This window comes from Xyrauchen texanus, chromosome 45 (assembly GCF_025860055.1).
Source record: "Xyrauchen texanus isolate HMW12.3.18 chromosome 45, RBS_HiC_50CHRs, whole genome shotgun sequence".
In the NCBI taxonomy this organism is placed as follows: Eukaryota; Metazoa; Chordata; class Actinopteri; order Cypriniformes; family Catostomidae; genus Xyrauchen; species Xyrauchen texanus.
This window is the reverse complement of record NC_068320.1, coordinates 27,640,650-27,659,665: the sequence shown is the minus strand read 5'-3', so window position 1 is coordinate 27,659,665 and position 19,016 is coordinate 27,640,650. Positions and strand designations below refer to the sequence as shown.

Below are 19,016 nucleotides of genomic sequence, written 5' to 3'. Positions count from 1 at the left end.
TATCTCTTCTCAACTGAGTTAATGTATTGACTTGTGTCAAATAGAACCACATGTCACTGCTGATCTTTGGGGTCATTTAGGATTTCAGGCACCTTGTCATTGAGAGCAACAGTGTCTGCCCACTTTTGCTGCTATCTGGGTTCTGGAAGTATTTTCCCCATTCATTTCTTTCATAGACTTCTAATAAAATCCTTAATGAAAGAGTTGTGCGCCTTGTACCAAACCAGCCAGCCCTGAGGTGAATCACGACATTATAAACTTTTGTTTTGAGGCAAAAAATAGTATTTGAAAATTTGACAAAGACAAAGGTACAAACAAGTCTGTACTTACCATCTATCCTAAGGGAATGAACTATAATCCCAAGAAGCATTGCGAATGATGACGTTGAATAAAAAACCAATGGGATTATATAAAACTATTGATTTTATGTTGTTGATTAAAAGTATATTTTACGTTTATTGCAAAATATCCCGATATGTACAAATAGATAGGCCTAAGTAGTTTAAGAGTACAGGGCTACTCGATGATGCAAGCCGTCGTTCTGAGGCACGTTGTTTTTCGCGGGTTTCGTTGACCGCGGCTCTCTGATTGGTGGATCTTTATCTGCAGTATCATAGGTAATGTAGTTGTTTACCATGAATTCCGCTTTCAAACGCGAATTTTAAACAATGAAGTTGAGATCACGTAGATGGATGGCTTCAACGGAGGCATTGACCCTCAATGAACAACTTTTGGAGCTCATGCTAGGTATGTTTTACATTTTTATAAGTTATCATTGAAAATCAATTCGTCTATGGGATAAATGAATAATATGATTTATATTTCCGGAACCACACTAGTGTACTTGAACTTAATGAGCCCTATCTAGTGATGAGCCCTGTCCTTGGTTCTGAAACTCATCACGTGACCTGACCCCCCAACCCCCCCTTCCTGCATTCAGCTGTGCTCTTCTAAACTGCACAATTAAAGCGCCTCGGTTGCATTTCACTCAATAGAGACCTGCTGCAAAACATCATTAAACGCCATTATTAGTAGACATGGACCGGACGGACAGCGACTATTCCAGCTTTGAGAACCCGTTACTCAGCGAGATGAAGCATTTCTGCAAGAAGATACAAGAGGCCTGTAATGAATTAAAGGAGGATCTGACACCGTACAAAAACGACCGATTCTACAGGTATTTTTATGGAATTGAATATTGTGTTTCTATTCCAATGAAATTAAAATACTATGTTTTTTACTCAACATGGCGCGTTAAAATAGCGTGCGCGTGCATTGAAAGATACGCGTTATTATTCATAGCAAACATCGTTAGTATGTGTATATATATTATATATTTTATTTTTTTATTTTAATAGAAATATGTAATACATTTAACAACAAGGATGACTGGCTTCTCTTATTCATCTTATAAGAAGCCTTGCATAGTTTTGACAAATAATAACATCGCTAACATTTCTGTGGCATTAAAACGAGCCGGCTGATGTTAAGACATATATGTTGTTAACTGAGATAAAATAAACAACCCCGACGCCGCATGCGCGCTGCAGGGGATGTCACGTGACCTCGCGTTGGGTGACGTCAGCGCAGCTCCGGGCTGATGTGTGCGGAAATGCGCCATCAACCAACACAAACATTCTGATTTATTCGGAATTCAATCAACGCGATGGACAGGTAAGTGTGTGGGTGACAATCCCTAACTCATATATTCACTCGGCATTTGATTATGTATGAAATTAAAGCGTGTTTGGATCAGTTTAACGACTTCTATTAGTAACTGTCCAGATGTTTGAGTGCATGAAAATTTATTAGACACTTATTATGCACTTATTTCACACTATATTTACATTTCTTTATCATATTTAGATTGAGTATAAATGAATTCGTTTTTTACGAAGCATCTGGCTAGTTCGCATCTGTGTGCGGTGGAGGTCGATGTTGTGGGCGTGCGCTCAATTTCCCACATTGTGTGTGTTTGTGTGTGTGTGTGTGTGTGTGTGTGTGTGTGTGTGTGTGTGTGTGTGTGTGTGTGTGTGTCTGTCTGTCTGTCTGTCTGTCTGTCTGTCTGGGTGTGTGTGTCTTTCTCTGTGCGTGTGGGTTTGTGTATATGTGTGTGGGTGTGTGTGTGTGTGTGTGTGTGTGTGTGTGTGTGTGTGTGTGAGCGTGTATTTATCACTTTCTGGGGACCAAATGTCCCCATAAGGATAGTAAAACCCGAAATTTTTGACCTTGTGGGGACATTTTGTCGGTCCCCATGAGGAAAACAGCTTATAAATCATACTAAATTATGTTTTTTGAAAATGTAAAAATGCAGAAAGTTTTCTGTGAGGGTTAGGTTTAGGGGTAGGGTTGGGTTTAGGGGATAGAATATAAAGTTTGTACAGTATAAAAACCATTATGTCTATGGAAAGTCCCCATAAAACATGGAAACACAACGTGTGTGTGTGTGTGTGTGTGTGTGTGTGTGTGGGTTGTGTGGGTGTCAGCGGAGTGGTGGTGGTGGTATAGTGGTAAACTGGTAATCAGAAGGTCCCCACTGCCACCACCATTGTGTCCTTGAGTAAGGCACTTAACTCCAGGTTGCTCCGGGGGGATTGTCCCTGTAATAAGTGCTCTGTAAGTCACTTTGGATAAAAGCGTCTGCCAAATGCAGAAATGTAAATATGTGGGGGTGTGAGCGTGTGTGGGGGGTGTATGGGTATACCATAACATACCAACTTTATTTGTTAAGCACTTTACAACAGCCAAAGTTGACCAAAGTGCTGTACAGAAAAATATACATAAACATATGTACAATTAATAACCATACAATAAAAACATTCAAAGTAACAAATACAATCAAGTAAATAAAGTCGACATCTTACTAGGTGTCAAAAGCCACAGAGAAAAGATGGGTTTTAAGAAGAGTTTTAAAAACAGATAAAGAAGAGGCCTGCTTAACATGCAAAGGCAGATCATTCCATAGTCTAGGGGCAGACACAGCAAAGGCACGGCCCCCTCTGAGCTTACGCTTAGTTTTAGGCACAGTCAGGAGCAGCTGATCATCTGACCTGAGAGCGCGGACGGGTTTATAAGAGTGTAGAAGCTCAGAGAGGTATGGCGGGGCAAGACCATTTAATGATTTAAAAGCAAATAACAGAATTTTGAAATGGATCCTAAATTGAATAGGCAGCCAATGTAATGAAGCTAAAATAGGGGAAATGTGCTCATGTTTGCGTGTGCCTGTTAAAAGACGAGCTGCTGCATTTTGTATCATCTGGAGACTGGTGATGGAGGACCCACTAACCCCCACATATAGCGAATTACAATAGTCCAGCCGTGTAGTTACAAAGGTGTGGATTGCAGTTTCAAAATGTTGTCTTGACAGAATTGGCTTTATTTTGGCCAGCTGCCTCAAATGAAAGAAGCTTGATTTGACAACAGCTTTGATGTGACTGTCAAATTTAAGCTCAGGGTCCACTTTAACTCCTAGGTTTGTAATGCTAGGTTTAATATAGGGTGCCAAGGAGCCCAGATCTACAGGTGGGGTCCCAGTGGTGCCTCCAAAAACCATCACTTCTGTTTTTTTATCATTAAAATTTAAAAAGTTCAGAGCCATCCAGGCCTTTATGTCGTCGAGACAATTGAGTAGTTGTCCAACAGAGTTATCATTTTTCTTTTTAAGAGGTACATAAATCTGACTGTCATCTGCATAACAGTGGAATGAAATGCCGTACTTTCTAAGTATGGAACCAAGTGGAAGCAAATACAAAGAGAAAAGTAGAGGGCCGAGGACTGAGCCCTGTGGGACCCCACACAAGAGAGGAGCAGAGGAGGATACAGATTCACCTATGCTGACACAAAAAGTTTGATCCAGCTAAATATGACCTAAACCACTCCAGTGCCATGCCACTGATGCCCACCCACTGCCTTAAGCGTGAAATCAATATCTCATGATCCACTGTGTCAAATGCAGCAGTTAGATCCAAAAGCACAAGGATAACACAGTCGCCAGAGTCAGTCGCTAAAAAGATATCATTAAAAACTCTTAAAAGAGCGGTTTCGGTGCTGTGCAAGGTTTTAAAGCCGGACTGGAAAACCTCTAATATATTATGTTCTTCCAAAAAGACCAATAATTGACTGTGCACAATCTTCTCCAGGATTTTTGAAAGGAAGGGCAGTTTGGAAATAGGCCTGAAATGAGCAAGAACTGACGGATCCTGAGCAGGTTTTTTAATCAGAGGTTGAACCACTGCATGTTTCAAAATTACAGGGACCACACCCGAGGTCAGACTACTGTTTATGTATGTGCGTGGGTGTGAGCGTGTGTGAGTGGGGGGTGTGAGGGTGTGTGGGCGTGTGTGTGCGTGTATGGATGTGAGCATGAGCATGAGAGCGTGTGGTTGTGGGCGTGTGTGTGTGGGCGTGTGTGTGCGTGTATGCATATGAGCATGAGAGCGTGTGGTTGTGGGCGTGTGTGAGTGTGTGTGGGCGTGTGTGTGCGTGTATGGATATGAGCATGAGAGCGTGTGGTTGTGGGCGTGTGTGTGCGTGTATGGATATGAGCATGAGAGCGTGTGGTTGTGGGCGTGTGTGTGCGTGTATGGATATGAGCATGAGAGCGTGTGGTTGTGGGCGTGTGTGAGTGTGTGTGGGCGTGTGTGTGCGTGTATGGATATGAGCATGAGAGCGTGTGGTTGTGGGCGTGTGTGTGCGTGTATGGATATGAGCATGAGAGCGTGTGGTTGTGGGTGAGTGTGTGTGGGCGTGTGTGTGCGTGTATGGATATGAGCATGAGAGCGTGTGGTTGTGGGCGTGTGTGTGCGTGTATGGATATGAGCATGAGAGCGTGTGGTTGTGGGCGTGTGTGTGCGTGTATGGATGTGAGCATGAGAGTGTGTGGTTGTGGGCATGTGTGAGCGAGCGTGGGTGTGAAAGTGTGCTTGTGGGGGGTGTGAGTGTGTGGGGGTGTGTATGGGTGTGAGCGTGGATGTGTGAGTGGGGGGTGTGCGGGTGTGAGCGTGTGTGGGCATGTATGGATGTGAGCATGAGAGTGTGTGGTTGTGGGCATGTGTGAGCGAGCGTGGGTGTGAAAGTGTGCTTGTGGGGGGTGTGAGTGTGTGGGGGTGTGTATGGGTGTGAGCGTGGATGTGAGCATGTGTGAGTGGGGGGTGTGCGGGTGTGAGCGTGTGTGGGCATGTATGGATGTGAGCATGAGAGTGTGTGGTTGTGGGCATGTGTGAGCGAGCGTGGGTGTGAAAGTGTGCTTGTGGGGGGTGTGAGTGTGTGGGGGTGTGTATGGGTGTGAGCGTGGATGTGAGCATGTGTGAGTGGGGGGTGTGCGGGTGTGAGCGTGTGTGGGCATGTATGGATGTGAGCGTGAGAGTGTGGGTGGGTGTGAGCATGAGCGTGTGGTTGTGGGCGTGTGGTGTGCGTGTGCGTAAGTCTAGGTGTGAGCGTGTGGGGTTGTGTGTAGGTGTGTGTGTTGGTGTGAGCGTGTGGGGTTGTGTGTAGGTGTGTGTGTTGGTGTGAGCGTGTGTAGCATAATGAGATATTTATAAGTAATTTTTAACAGGCCGGTCATTTTTGACCGGGAACACCAAATTAGGTACAAATATTTCAACACAGCACATGGGTTAAACATTCTACTTTTAAGCCCAACATGTTTCAAATGTGTAAAAATGTTGATGCGTTTTTACATCTAACATATCTTTCATATGTGATCATAAAAAACCTGTAAATATCAAAAGAAATTCAAATATAGTGATTTCCAGACATGCAAACTTCATGGCAAGATTATAAATGTTTCTCTGAATGTGTGTGTGTTGTAGGTTAGCTCCCATGCGTCTTTACACGCTCTCTAAGAGACATTTTGTCCTGGTGTTTGTGGTTTTCCTCTTCTGCTTTGGGGTCTCCACCCTCATTGGTGTTTCCGGTAAGTAATCTGGCTTCCTGCAGACACTGAGCTCATTCAGAAACCACAGTGGCGTAACCCATTATTCAACCTCACAGTTCCTTCAGTGTGGCTTTGTTTGAGAACGAATGATTCAGAAAATCACAGAAATGCTACAGTTAATCAATAGAGATTCAACCTTGTAGAACTTAAGAAGCTCCGAGTGATTCTCGTTGATGTTCGAAGAACCAGAACACTGTGAGCTGGTCGTTGGACTCACGGCTGTGACGTCATTTGTGCCAAAAAAGGTGTTTTTATGTTCGTTTCGGCGTTTCGTTTTTATGTTTCGTTTCGTCTGAGTGACTTTTTGGATAACTTCTATCTGACTGCTTAACACCTTACTGCCATTGGTCCACGTCATCATTAGGTGTGTCCTGGAGCTCCACCTACCTTATTACAGCAGCTCATTCTGTTTATGTTGTTCATTCAGTCAAAAGCAACCAATGTGAACACACCGGCGTGTAGAGTTATTAACGACCTGGTGCAAATTTACCTACATCTTTCCGACCGTTCATGTAGTTAAATTTTCCAAGACCACGTCATGCGACAGACCATTAAAGTTCAGATTGAAAAAATGTTAATCGATTACTTATGCTTCCGATCTATATGCATCGACCTTGAAATATGATTTTTGAATCGAGATTCATTAAGTGTTTGTCAATCGATTTTAAAAAGCTAAAAATCATGTTAGCGCATTAGCATCATGAATTTAAAATGTAAACATGCATATATATTATTTTAAATCACCACTGAGTGGTTAAAACAGCTTATACCAAGGGTCTATTAGTATGAATATATTAGTTATTAAAATATTAATAATGGATATAATCTATCCGTTCCATCCATCTATCTATTCGTTCCATCCATCCACCCGTTCCATCCATCTATCTGTTCCATCTAGTCCATCCATCAACCCGTTCCATCCAGTCCATCCATCCACCCGTTCCATCCATCCATCTATCCGGTCCATCCATCCACCCGTTCCATCCATCCATCTATCCGGTCCATCCATCCACCCGTTCCATCCATCCATCTATCCGGTCCATCCATCTATCCGGTCCATCCATCTATCCGGTCCATCCATCCATCCGTTCAATCAATCCATCCGTTCCATCAATCCATCTGTTGCATCCATCTATCCGTTCCATCAATCCATCTGTTGCATCCATCTATCTGTTCCATCAATCCATCTGTTGCATCCATCTATCTGTTCCATCCGTCCGTTCCATCCATCTATCCATTCAATCCACCCGTTCCATCCATCTTATCCGTTCAATCCACCCGTTCCATCCATCTATCCGTTCAATCCACCCGTTCCATCCATCTATCCGTTCAATCCATCCGTTCCATCCATCTATCCGTTCAGTTCAATCCATCCGTTCCATCCACCTGTTCCATCAATCTATCTGTTCCATCCACCCGTTCAATCAATCCGTCCGTTCCATCCATCTATCCGTTCAATCCGTCCGTTCCATCCATCTATCCGTTCAATCCGTCCGTTCCATCCATCTATCCGTTCCATCCATCTGCCCGTTCCATCCATCCATCCCATCCATCCGTTCAAATCCATCCATTCAATCCACCCGTTCCATCCATCCATCCGTTCCATTCATCCATCCGTTCCATCCATTTGTTCCATCCGACCAACAGACCGTTAAAGTTCAGATTGAAAAAATGTTAATCAATTACTTATGCTTCCGATCTATATGCATCGACCTTGAAATATGATTTTTTAATCGAGATTCATTAAGTGTTGGTCAATAATCGATTTAAAATGCTAAAAATCAAATGAATCGTGATTCAACAAAAGAGTGTACAATACAATTATTTGACTATCAGTTATTTGACTGGAGTCGTGAGTTTGAATCCAGGGCGTGCTGAGTGACTCCAGCCAGGTCTCCTAAGCAACCAAATTGGGCCGGTTGCTAGGGAGGGTAGAGTCACATGGGGTAACCTCCTCATGGTGGTGATTAGTGGTTCTCTCAATGGGGCGTGTGGTGAGTTGTGTGTGGATCGTGGAGAGTAGCATGAGCCTCCACATGCTGTGAGTCTCCGCGGTGTCATGCACAACGAGTCACGTGATAAGATGCGCGGATTGACGGTCTAAGAAGCGGAGGCAACTGAGACTCGTCCTCCGACACCCAGATTGAGGCGAGTAACCGCGCCACCACGAGGACCTACTAAGTAGTGGAAATTGTGCATTCCAAATTGGGAGAAAAGGGGATAAAATACAAATGAAATAACAGCCAATTACATATAGCTCACTTAAAACAGACGACTGTGTTTTCTGAGTCAGGCAAACCAAGACATTATATTAGAAATGTCACTGAGTGCTTTGGTGTCCTTTGCAGAGTTTACGTTTATCTTTTGTTTATTTGTTGTCTCTCCCACAGGACCAAAAATCATAAGTGAAAACTACAACAACGGTTTAAGCATCAGTGTCAATAGGTCAAAGGTGAGATTACGGTCATGAGCTCATATTAAAATAACATCATCTACTGCATTTTTATGCCTTTATAACTCATGAATGCATCAGCTGCCGTTGTGACCTGTAATATTTCTGTTCAGACCGGCCCTTTCAATCTCAGATCTCAACCGCTCTCAAACTATAACCAGCAGTTGTGGCTCACCTGTGTCATTCAGATCCAGAATAAAGGTGAGGCTTTAAAATAAGCTTACATTAGTTAATGACAGTACGAGACCCTGACTGCGCTCCTACATCGTATGAGCTGAGTTTGTGATCGAGTGTGTTTGTGATGATGTGTTGTGATTTGTGTGTTCAGTTGGAGACTTCCGGAGGGAGTTCGGGATGAATGTTGAACTGCAGGGCGTGATGCAGGACGCGAGCGTGATGCGCATTATTGATAACGTGCACAATAAGAACAGAACCTTGCACTGCGCCGCTGTGAGTCCTGCACTGTATCACAACTGTAATCTTATGGTTTACTCCGGTCTTAACGTTTTATTTTGTGTGTGCGTGTGTGTGTGTGTGTGTGCATGCAGCATCAGGAGGTATGTGATGAAATTATCGTGTTGCATCTGGGTTACCTGAACTACACACAGTACCAGATCAACATCAGCTTCAGGAATCTGGACGATCTGAAGGCCAGTATCAAAAATGTCACATTTGTGGTGAGTTCAGACATTTAGAAAGGTTGTTTCTCTCTTATTTAAAGTGAAATCAAATTTAACCCTTTAAGCATTGAAGGTGTTTTTAAAGATTTATTTTTTTTAGTTTTAGTGGCATACCCAAAATTAAAGGCTTATAACTTGACACAAAAAAAAATATCAAGTGTCGAGGGTCAAGTGTTTGGTATCATTGTAAAGAAAACATTAATGATATATATTATTATACAGTCTGAGACTCTCAGCCTAAGGAACTGCTTAAAAAATCACACAAAAAATTTAGCCAAAATGTTATAAAAAGTATATATATATATATATATATCTGGATGTAAATAAGATGATTTTTGTTCCCAATCACGTCAACTTTATCAGAGAAAAATTTTGTGTTAATGCAAAAAAGCGATCAAAAGTTACAACATTACAAATATAATGTATCAAAGTGTCCAAAAACATCTCCAAACAAATAAAAGATAATAATTGTACATAAGAACTAATTACACATGCAAACACAACAATGACTAAAGGTTTGCATAGCATGCAGACATGATTTTAGTCATGAGATTTCACAGAATGAGTTTCATTCTGTGTCATTTGAGTCATCATTGAGTCTGTGTCGTGTATTTGGCGCCATCTCCTGGTGGTCATATGTAACATTGTGCTTCATGTGGATTATCTAATGATCTATACATCTGATTATCTTGTGTGTGGACTCGATTGAAAGATAATCACAGACTCTAAATAATGACATGTGATGTTTTATGTTTCGTTCATTTTTCGTGAAGTTATAAGTGGAAATGCGGCATATAAGCAACACCAACATAATTGTCAAAGACATATATTTAGCTGTTACTCGCTATATTTTTATCTGTGAGTAAAACAAATAATCTGGTTGTATTTTACTCTTTGGGATCTTTCCAACAACATATGACACATAATCAAATTGTATTTCTCTCTGTTCTGCCTGTAAACAGTTTAAGATGTACAACACAACGTTCTCTCAGGTGGAAATCTGGTTCCGCTTTGTGTTTGTTGTGATGACCTTCATAGTGACTGTAAGTTACAGGCCAAACACTTCTACAAATGCTACGAGTTTTAATTAGGATTTGAAGCACACTTCTTTGTTTGTTTGTTTGTTGTTGTTGTGTAGTGTATGTTTGCTCACTCTTTGAGGAAGTTTTCCATGAGGGATTGGGGAATTGAGCAGAAGTGGATGTCCATTCTTCTGCCTCTGCTGCTCCTTTATAACGGTGAGATTGTCTATCATCATCATTCAGCTCACAATAAATAAAAAAATATTAGATAATAAATGGTCTTAACTTCAGACCATTTAACTTCTCAGGGCAGGCCTATTCAACTGGCGGCCCGTGGGCCAAATCCGGCCCGTTTGAAGTCTTTAGTGGCCCGTGTGAGGTTGTCAGTTGTCTCAGGGGCTGTTCACACCGAACGTGTTTTGTATCTGTTCACGCTATTCTTCAATTGTTTTCCTATATGAAGTTGCACTAGACGGACATCACGTCACATGTCGATGTTTTTACAGTGATTCGTGCAGAAGCGCCTCGTTTTGCGCTACAAATAATCATTATCCGTCATTTTGACAGAATGGGACGATTAAAGAGATAAAATCATAGTGGTTGATTTTCATCAAAACAAACGGTTTTAATCTTTTTTTATTCTTGTTATGTGAAGGTCCCATTAAAACTGAATTGGAAACTATTCACCAGGCCTTCGTCATTTATTTTTGGCACTTTTAATAAATGCCTTAAGTATAGATTTGACACACATTACGACTGTTATTTTACAGAGAACGCGCTAATGTACTCGTGCTCGTAAAAATGCTCCAATACCATCTGATGTTTGAATGTCATGCCGTAAACATGCAGCGCACAAGCTAAAATCACGTTATGTCCTAGTAAGATTATCTAACCGCAAAAGCTGCGATTTAATGAGATAAATGTGTAGTTTGCATGTTCAAATGTGAGCGCTTGTGAATGTGTGGAGACAGTGTTGTGATGACCACTTACCTTTAAAGCTCCTCCGTGGCTCATACACAGAAAACACCATCATGAGCATCGCACGCTCTATTTGTAGCAGATGACAGCGAGCAGAGCGCTCGTTCACTTTGTAGTGCGAGGCACATACAGATTACGTATTTGTTTAATTAAATGGCTGCCGTTTGCGGTTTAATAATCACTTCGAGTCACGTAGCGAACAGCTTTTCCAGACTGAAAAGCTACCGTCATAATGCGGAAACACTTCAAAATAAAAGCTTTGTCGATATAAAAGCTCAATTTAAATTAAAAACGTTATTTTTTCTCCCCAATTTGGAACGCCCAATTCCCAATGTGCTCTAAGTCCTCGTGGTGGCGTAGCGACTCGCCTCAATCCGGGTGGCGGAGGACGAATCTCAGTTGCCTCCGCGTCTGAGACCGTCAATCCGCGCATCTTATCACGTGACCCGTTGAGTGCGTTACCGTAGAGACGTAGCGCGTGTGGAGGCTTCACTCTATTCTCCACGGCATTCACGCACAACTCACCACACGCCCCACCGAGAGCCAGAACCACATTATAGCGACCACGAGGAGGTTACCCCATGTGACTCTACCCTCCCTAGCAACCGGGCCAATTTGGTTGCTAAGGAGACCTGGCTGGAGACACTCAGCACGCCCTGGGTTCAAATTGTTAATAGACTCATTAAATCAACTGGAGGTTTTATTTGTTTTATTTTAATGTAGTATAAATTGAATATCTGCTCACTTATTTCTGTGTTTATGCTGTTCTAGATCCGTTCTTCCCGCTGTCGTTCCTAGTGAACAGCTGGTTTCCGGGAACGCTGGATGCGTTTTTCCAGGCTCTGTTCCTGTGTGCGCTGTTGCTGTTCTGGCTGTGTGTGTATCACGGCATCCGAGTGCAGGTCACGACCCTCGAAATATCATTTATGAACATTAATTTGAATTACATCAAACAACACTCTGTCTTTTATGATTCTTTAATATTGTGGAATTGATTATAACTAAATGTGGTTGATGTCCATTCATGAATATTTAGGGTGAGAGGAAGTTCTTGACGTTCTACCTGCTGAAACTCGTAATCGTCGGGCTGTTGTGGTTATCGGCCGTTACTCTGGGAATCTGGCAAACGTAAGAAAATTCAAAGTATTCATGTTTAGAAAGTGTTGAGATTATATCATACCTAATCTATGATCTTTCTGAGCTGATGTGGAAATTAATAATTGTGCTGGCTTATCTCAACATACTGAGATATTGTATTTAACCCTTTAAGCTCTAAAGGTGTTTTTCTGATTTGACGTGATATATCTCTGGGTGTAAATAAGGTGGCTCTGATAAACTGGGTTTGTTTTGTTCCCAATCACGTCAACTGAAACTGAAAAATATTTTGCGTTGATACGACAAAGCAATCAAAAGTTGCAACATTACAAATATAATGTATCAAAGTGTCCAAAAACATCTCCAAACAAATAAAAGATAATAATTGTACATAAGAACTAATTACACATGCAAACACAACAATGACTAAAGGTTTGCATAGCATGCAGACATGATTTTACTCATGAGATTTCACTGAATGAGTTTCATTCTGTGTCATTTGAGTCATCATTGAGTCTGTGTTGTGTATTTGGCGCCATCTCCTGGTGGTCATATGTAACATTGTGCTTCATGTGGATTATCTAATGATCTATACATCTGATTATCTTGTGTGTGGACTCGATTGAAAGATAATCACAGACTCTAAATAATCATATGTGATATTATATATTCAGTTTATATTTCATGAAGTTATAAGTGAAAATGCGGCATATTAGCAACACCAACATAATAGTCAAAGTCATATATTTAGCTGTTACTCACTATATTTTTATCTGTGAGCAAAACAAATAGTCTGGTTGTATTTTACACTTTAAGATCTTTCCAACAACATATGACACATGGATATTTGATCAGTTTGATGTTTTTACTGATTGCAATAATATGTGCAGCGCAGAATTATTTATAAATGATAAAAACGTAACATTTCTGATTTATCTGCAGATTTTAAAGCACTTGTTCAGTTTTGGTCATAATATCTACATGCATTATAAAACAGAGCTTCTAAACTTACAAACAACACCTATATTGTGTTGGTCAAAACTGCAGTTTTTGCATATTTTGATGATTTTGTTTTTCACGGGCCCATCTGAGCTTAAATGGTTAGACATGTTTTTATTCATCGACCAACATTAAAAGATTATCTTTGACTTTAATTAGTATTTTGCTGGTTGGTTGTTGTTAAGGGAATGTTATTGTAATTTTATCAGAGTAAATGAGCTGCAGGATCCCACGTATCAGTATAAAGTGGACATCCAGAACTTCCAGGTAAGTTTAAATTCTCATCTGCTGTAGTTTTGCTCCTTATTCTGAATTAAATGCATCACTGAGTTTCTTTCTGTTGTAGGGAATGAAAATCTTCTTCCTGCTGGTGGTGGGGCTGTATGTTCTGTATCTGGTGTTTTTGGTGGTGCGAGCGTGCTCAGAACTCAAAAACATGCCCTACACAGGTAACGAGGGAACACTAATCCTTGTGTGTGAACACTAATAACAGCATTAATGAGCAGTGGTCATGATTGTTTCATTTCTTCCTCAGATTTGCGACTAAAGTTTCTGACAGCGCTGACGTTGGTTGTCTTGGTGATTAGGTAATTAATACATTCATATGGCTACTTCAATATAACTATATAACAATAGACTAGGGCTGGGCGATACATTGTAAAGACTATATAAAGCGTCGATCAGTATCTCTATTTTGCTATATGGTGTATATCGCGGTACGTAATGTGCATGGAATGTGAGGCTGAATTGAAGGAACAAGGACAGCGTTTTTCCACCATTTCAATGACATTCATCTTGCATTTGGAGCTTCATAATGTTCTGCTTCTCATTTTCTCACGTGCGTCTGTGTTTACGCGAGTGTTGCGCAAGTTAGCTCTAGAGAACGCAGGAGTCCAGCAGACTTCCCGATATTTGCACTCCAGATCGAGATCACTCGCACCACTCAATCCAGCTTCTCTCGATATCGCGAAGCAGACCACACGACTTACGTGACCCACTTTTTACCTTAAAACACTATGAAGGAACTCAAGGAAAACGACTGTGCCATGTCCCAAAATAAATGGGTTTTAACCTACACATCATCCTGCTTACTTTTTCTCCCCAATTCGGAACGCCCAATTCCCAATGCGCTCCAAGTCCTCGTGATGGCGTAGTGACTCAATCCGGATGGCGGAGGACGAATCTCAGTTGCCTCCGCGTCTGAGACCGTCAATCCGTGCATCTTATCATGTGACTTGTTGAGAGTGTTACCATGGAGACGTAGCACTTGTGGAGGCATCACGCTATTCTCTGCGGCATCCACGCACAACTCACCACACGCCCCACCGAGAGCCAGAACCACATTATAGTGACCACGAGGAGGTTACCCCATGTGACTCTACCCTTCCTAGCAACCGGGCCAATTTGGTTGCTTAGTAGACCTGGCTGTAGTCACTCAGCACGCCCTGGATTCAAACTCACGACTCCAGGTGTGACAGTCAGTGTCAATACTCACTGAGATACCCAGACCGCCATCATCATGCTTACTAAAATTCTCTTAAATGCCTTTTAATATTTGGGGATGGCCATGTTTGATATTTTATATTATAAAGGCAGTACATGCAATCACATACTAACATAACTGACAGCATAATGTCGACATTTTATATATTAGTCGTGTGAATCTGGGGAATGTGCTTAATCGTGCAATCTTAAATGGTCCTCAAAATAGCCTTTTTTCATGCAAAATGTCATTTTAGTTTTTCTTTTATTTATTGATGTATTTATTTGACCGGCTTTGTAAGATTCTCCCAAATAGAGTTAAAAGTCTGTAATAATTCTATCTTTCTCTCTGTTCTCAGTATGCTCATTCTGTACCTGAGATTCGGCTCCAAGGCTCTGCAGGATAATTTTGTAGCAGAACTTTCTACACACTACCAGAATTATATCCTTTATTACACTTAACAAGCCGTTTTAACCACAAATGTTATTCTGAAACATAAATGGAAAGGTAAAGATAAATATTGTGCACTTCTTTGCTTGTGAGACACTTCCAATGCAAGTCAATGGGGTTTAATCTGTAAACATTAAAATACTGTTTCACAAGTATAGACACACAAACAATATGTGTGTTAACTGTATAAAATCACTTACTGATCACATCTGTGTGAAGTTATAGACAATTATACAACTTTGTTGCCATGACAACGTAACGCCATAAACCCTGAAATCCTGCAAAAGCGACGATTTAAACAACTAATAATACAGAGGAATTAATGTAAGTGCTTTAATAGCCTCATGAGACCCGAACGTGACTGCTGTGGGCATTTTCCATTAAATTTTTTTATTTGTAACTAGCAGCACCTAATAAACATGCAATAAATAAAAAAACTGGTCTCAGAACAGTTATAGGAGAGCTATAGGATGCACCCTTGCTCCCTATTTAGTGCATGACTTAACCTCCAGTGTGCTGTCTGTCTGCACTGCTCTCAGAACAGTTATAGGAGAGATATAGGATGCACCCTTGCTCCCTATTTAGTGCATGACTTAACCGCCAGTGTGCTGTCTGTCTGCACTGGTCTCAGAACAGTTATAGAGAGCTATAGGATGCTCCCTTGCTCCCTATTTAGTGCATGACTTAACCTCCAGTGTGCTGTCTGTCTGCACTGGTCTCAGAACAGTTATAGTGAGCTATAGGATGCACCCTTGCTCCCTATTTAGTGCATGACTTAACCTCCAGTGTGCTGTCTGTCTGCACTGGTCTCAGAACAGTTATAGTGAGCTATAGGATGCACCCTTGCTCCCTATTTAGTGCATGACTTAACCTCCAGTGTGCTGTCTGTCTGCACTGGTCTCAGAACAGTTATAGTGAGCTATAGGATGCACCCTTGCTCCCTATTTAGTGTATGACTTAACCTCCAGTGTGCTGTCTGTCTGCACTGGTCTCAGAACAGTTATAGGAGAGATATAGGATGCACCCTTGCTCCCTATTTAGTGCATGACTTAACCTCCAGTGTGCTGTCTGTCTGCACTGGTCTCAGAACAGTTATAGGAGAGATATAGGATGTTCCCTTGCTCCCTATTTAGTGAATGACTTAACCTCCAGTGTGCCGTCTGTCTGCACTGGTCTCAGAACAGTTATAGAGAGCTATAGGATGCTCCCTTGCTCCCTATTTAGTGCATGACTTAACCTCCAGTGTGCTGTCTGTCTGCACTGGTCTCAGAACAGTTATAGTGAGCTATAGGATGCACCCTTGCTCCCTATTTAGTGCATGACTTAACCTCCAGTGTGCTGTCTGTCTGCACAGGTCTCAGAACAGTTTGAAATGCAGCTTATTTTCATCCTAACTGCATATAAAGCCTCTGAAAGACACATTTTCAGCTTTTAGATCCATACATTTAATCTCAATATGATAATGCGCAGTGAATATAGGAATGCATTTATTAATGTTAATAAATAGAACCGTATTGTACAGTGAAAACAAAATAAAATATAACAAAAATTAGGTGAAATTATGCACAGATGTGTTAATGTTGAAAATTATTCAAAATAACGAACATTTCAACTTTTGTGGGAATAATGACCCAGTGTGCACATAAGTGGACATCATGTTTATCAGCGCGTTGACGCAAGAACAATTAACGAAATATGTAAAGCAGCATATCAAATGAAACTAGAGACTCTCCTCTTTACAACCAAACAGGTTTCAGTGAAATAATTTGAAGAGGTTTCTTACCAGAGGCACTTTTGTTGGCACTGTGCCCGTAGAAGCACTTCATTGTGCACACAATTGACGGCATGTTGTTGTGTCACGTGACTCGGTGCGCCAGACTGTCTAGTGTCTTATGAAGAGTATTCAGTCCATTTATATTATGCTATGCATATAGGGAATCCAAAATGGCAAGTCCTCGCATGAGGCCGCGGGGTCGCACGAGGATAAAACGACAAGCGCCAAATTTCCGCCTTTTAAACCCTCCAAAAATTGTCCCCATTGACTTCCATTATAAGTGTCACTGAACACATTGTGGTAATCAACATTATTATTTTTATGGGATTTTCCTTAATGTTTCTTCACCAGCTGAATTTCTCTCTTTCTACGGCCTTCTCAACTTTTATCTCTACACATTAGCGTTCGTGTACTCGCCCTCCAAAAACGCCCTTTACGGTGAGTTCATTTGCGCTGTAAGACTGACATACACAAAGAGTGCTCGTACGATTGTGCTCATCCCGTCTCTTGAATCGCAGATTCCCAGCTGAAAGATAATCCCGCCTTCTCCATGCTCAACGACTCGGACGATGAGGTCATATACGGGTGAGTATCCCTCTTTAAATCCGTTTTCTACGTTGGACGTTTAAAAGGATCATGTCTTGATGATTTGTGTTTTTTAAAGGAGCGATTACGAAGAAATGCCTCTTCAAAACGGCCGTCCCATCAAAGTGACCGCCAAGTACCAGGATGAGAGTGAAAGCGACTGATCGGACTTCTGATTGGATGAAACTGGTCTGCTCGTGTATTTTTAGCATCTGGGCTCTTTGGGGGATGTATATAGACTCATTGAAATAATGCCGGTGTCATTAGATACTTTGTGTACATGCCTATATATATATATTTTAAAGAGAACGGTGAGGTGGCCTGATGAGGAGATTTCATAAGATGGCACCATAAATGCATTTCTGATTAGTTGCACAGTGACCGTGAGCGATAAAACTGATTTAAATACTGAATATCAGCAGTTTTTCAAGCACTGTCTGCACGTGTCTAGAGAGCCCATATAGAGATCTGATGTGCTCGTTTGATTTATTATTATTATTATTTTTCTTGAATGAAGAAGGTATTGGGGTGAATCTCAAAAGGAAAAAATAGGTCAATGATATGTTGCATAAACAGCCCATTTAAGGACGGTTACGGGTGTTCATGCAATGTGAAAAAAGGGATTTATGAAAGTACTTTTGGTTAATCGTCAGGACGTTTCTTTGTGAGATTCACCCGCACTGGATGTCCTCCAGTTTTACATTCCAAAAACAATCTTGACTCGCATTCCTTTGTCACGTGATGTGCCTGTGAACGTGTTTCTGTTGTGTATTATTTTGCGGATCATTCCTGAGTTATTGTTTATGACATCACAATGTATTCAAATATGAAAGCTGGTTCTTAGTGGCAGATTTGCGATCCGGCTGGACATAAAGTAACGCCTTGTTTTTGTACGCACTGTTCACTTATTGTCTGACGTACTGTTTAGTTTGGAGGTTTGTGCTCGACATGACGTTTGCAGATGGTGATGCTCAACATCAGCTGTTTGTGGATGGTAGAATTGTACCTTAATGTTTCTAGAATGTGGTTTTGCGTCACAGATATACATTTACATGAGTTTGGGTTAGAAGGATGTTTAATTTGTCACAGTTCCATGTATGTCAAATGAGCTGCTGAACTTAAAGGGATATTTCACACAAATTGAAAATTCTGTCATTATTTACTCAACCTCGTGCTGTTCCATACCGCAAAATATGTTTGAGTGGACAAAGCAACATTTTTTTTTTCTCTCTCCATACAATGTGAATAGTGACCGAGGCTGTAAACGATGACGGCATATTTGTGGGGTGAATTATTCCTTTCATGAAATATCCCAGAGATACCACTACAAGTTCTTTGTTTCATTCCTGTTAGCTCGCTTTATGCGAGATGCCTGGTTCTCTGTGCCTTTCAACATGAACAAAAGGTCATGCCCCTAGCCTTGCTGACCTCTTGACCTCAGTCCAAACACAAGTCAGAGGAGATTTCCTTCAGTTGCACTGTTGTGATGTATGAGGGAAATGTTGTATAAAATGTTCATTAAATTTGTAAGACTGCGTCCACACGTGGAATGGATGTACTTTT

General features: G+C 41.3%; 1 protein-coding gene across 2 annotated transcripts; it reads left to right on the top strand.

Moving 5' to 3' along the window:
• Positions 1-961: 961 nt before the first annotated feature.
• LOC127637350 (transmembrane protein 181-like) lies at positions 962-19,007 on the top strand. 2 transcript variants are annotated; one of them, XM_052118366.1, is made up of 17 exons: positions 962-1,177; positions 5,811-5,914; positions 8,326-8,387; positions 8,501-8,588; positions 8,716-8,837; positions 8,936-9,064; positions 10,030-10,110; positions 10,206-10,305; positions 11,839-11,969; positions 12,104-12,195; positions 13,371-13,428; positions 13,508-13,610; positions 13,697-13,748; positions 15,003-15,085; positions 17,217-17,306; positions 17,387-17,453; positions 17,533-17,681. In XM_052118366.1, the coding sequence occupies exons 1-17, from the start codon at positions 1,038-1,040 to the stop codon at positions 17,615-17,617; spliced, it is 1,587 nt and encodes a 528-aa protein (XP_051974326.1). In that variant the 5' UTR covers positions 962-1,037; the 3' UTR covers positions 17,618-17,681. The 2 variants fall into 2 exon arrangements, with proteins under 2 accessions (XP_051974326.1, XP_051974327.1); XM_052118367.1 differs by lacking the exon at positions 962-1,177 and adding an exon at positions 1,541-1,674 and having other exon boundaries at positions 17,533-19,007.
• Positions 19,008-19,016: the final 9 nt, after the last annotated feature.